Source organism: Perkinsus marinus, assembly GCF_000006405.1.
Source record: "Perkinsus marinus ATCC 50983 genomic scaffold scf_1104296950882, whole genome shotgun sequence".
In the NCBI taxonomy this organism is placed as follows: domain Eukaryota; phylum Perkinsozoa; order Perkinsida; family Perkinsidae; genus Perkinsus; species Perkinsus marinus.
Window position 1 is genome coordinate 1 of NW_003209473.1, and position 1,344 is coordinate 1,344.

At 44.6% G+C, this 1,344-nt stretch overlaps 1 protein-coding gene across 1 annotated transcript; it reads left to right on the forward strand.

Moving 5' to 3' along the window:
• Positions 1-176: 176 nt before the first annotated feature.
• Positions 177-539, forward strand: Pmar_PMAR026074 (hypothetical protein; the record flags this gene model as incomplete). Its single annotated transcript, XM_002777880.1, has 3 exons — positions 177-253; positions 310-379; positions 453-539. 3 exons carry the CDS (start codon positions 177-179, stop codon positions 537-539), a joined length of 234 nt encoding a protein of 77 aa, XP_002777926.1.
• Between the last annotated feature and the right edge of the window lie 805 nt (positions 540-1,344).

Sequence of the window (1,344 nt, forward strand, 5' to 3'; positions counted from 1 at the left end):
ACCCACTACTAAAGAACACTCTTCAATTGGGGGTGTGGCTATATATAATTTAGTTTCGTATCATTTCATTTGTTCAACAATTTTGTTGAATAACATCGATGGGAACAAGCGAGCCGAGAGGCGCAAGCGCAAGAACGCTCGACATGTAGTGTCATAAATTCTGTCTGAGTTTTCTAATGACATGCTCCTTTCAGGCTCAAGAACAAGCTGACGACAAGGAAGAGTTACGAGAGTTACGTGCTAAGCTTTTGACGTAAGCTTCTTAGTTGACGCTCAACATGGGGTGTTACACAGGCATGTGTTTCTCAGATATGCTCAACCCTCAACGCGGTCGGATCTCGAGAATAGCGAGCAGTTCGAGGACGCAAGTTTTGTGGAGGTACAAGCCATGTCCTAACTCTACTTATTGGAGTCTGTGGGATAGTAGTTTTTTCATATATCCTTTTCCTCAGGCTGTTCTAGTGGAGGACGACAAGAACAATGTTCTGATTGCAAGATTGAAGGCTGAAGTCGGTGTTTATCAATTCACCTGTGCTTGATCAATATAATATTACCAGGTAACTTCCGCAAAAGCACGGGCTGCTGATGCGGAAGCTGAAATACAGAGGTGTGCAATCATTATCGGTCTTGCGGCTACATTGACTTGCTCTCAGGGTACGCGACGAAAGTGGAGGTGAGCGTCGACGTTTGCAGGAACAAGTTGAAAGATTGAAAGCTGAAGTCGGTGTTTATCAATTCACCTGTGCTTGATCAATATATATCACTACCAGGTCACATCCGCAGAAACACGGGCTGCTGATGCTGAAGCTGAAATACAGAGGTGTGCAATCATTATCGGTCTTGCGACTGAATTGACTTGCTCCTAGGGTACGCGACGAAAGTGGCGGTGAGTGCCGACGTTTGCAAGACGATGTAGAGCAGCTGAGGATGAAGGTAAGGAGACTCATCTCACGAAGTTCATACGGCGTTGACAGATTAAAGCAGCTGGGCGGAGGAATCTCGAGTTGGAGGGGTAATTGCTGAGCACTCACAGTGTAACGCTGTGATCCTAATTTCGGTGTTTGTTTGCAGGAAAATATCGACGAATGAGTCATTGAGCAGAGACAAGCAAGATGTACTATACAAAGAGCTGAGCAGGATTAACATTTTACGAGTAAGTCGTAGAGTTGCCTCGTTGAAATTTCGAGCCTTGAATTCAAATTAAGTTGCCCATGCTTATCCGTGTTTCATTTCTTGTGTCTGCTGTGACGCTGCCGTCTTTCTCTTTAGGAAAAGCAGAGCGAAGAAATTCAGTCGCTGAACAAGGAAATTGCCGATTTGAAACTTGTAATAGTTTTGTGTCAT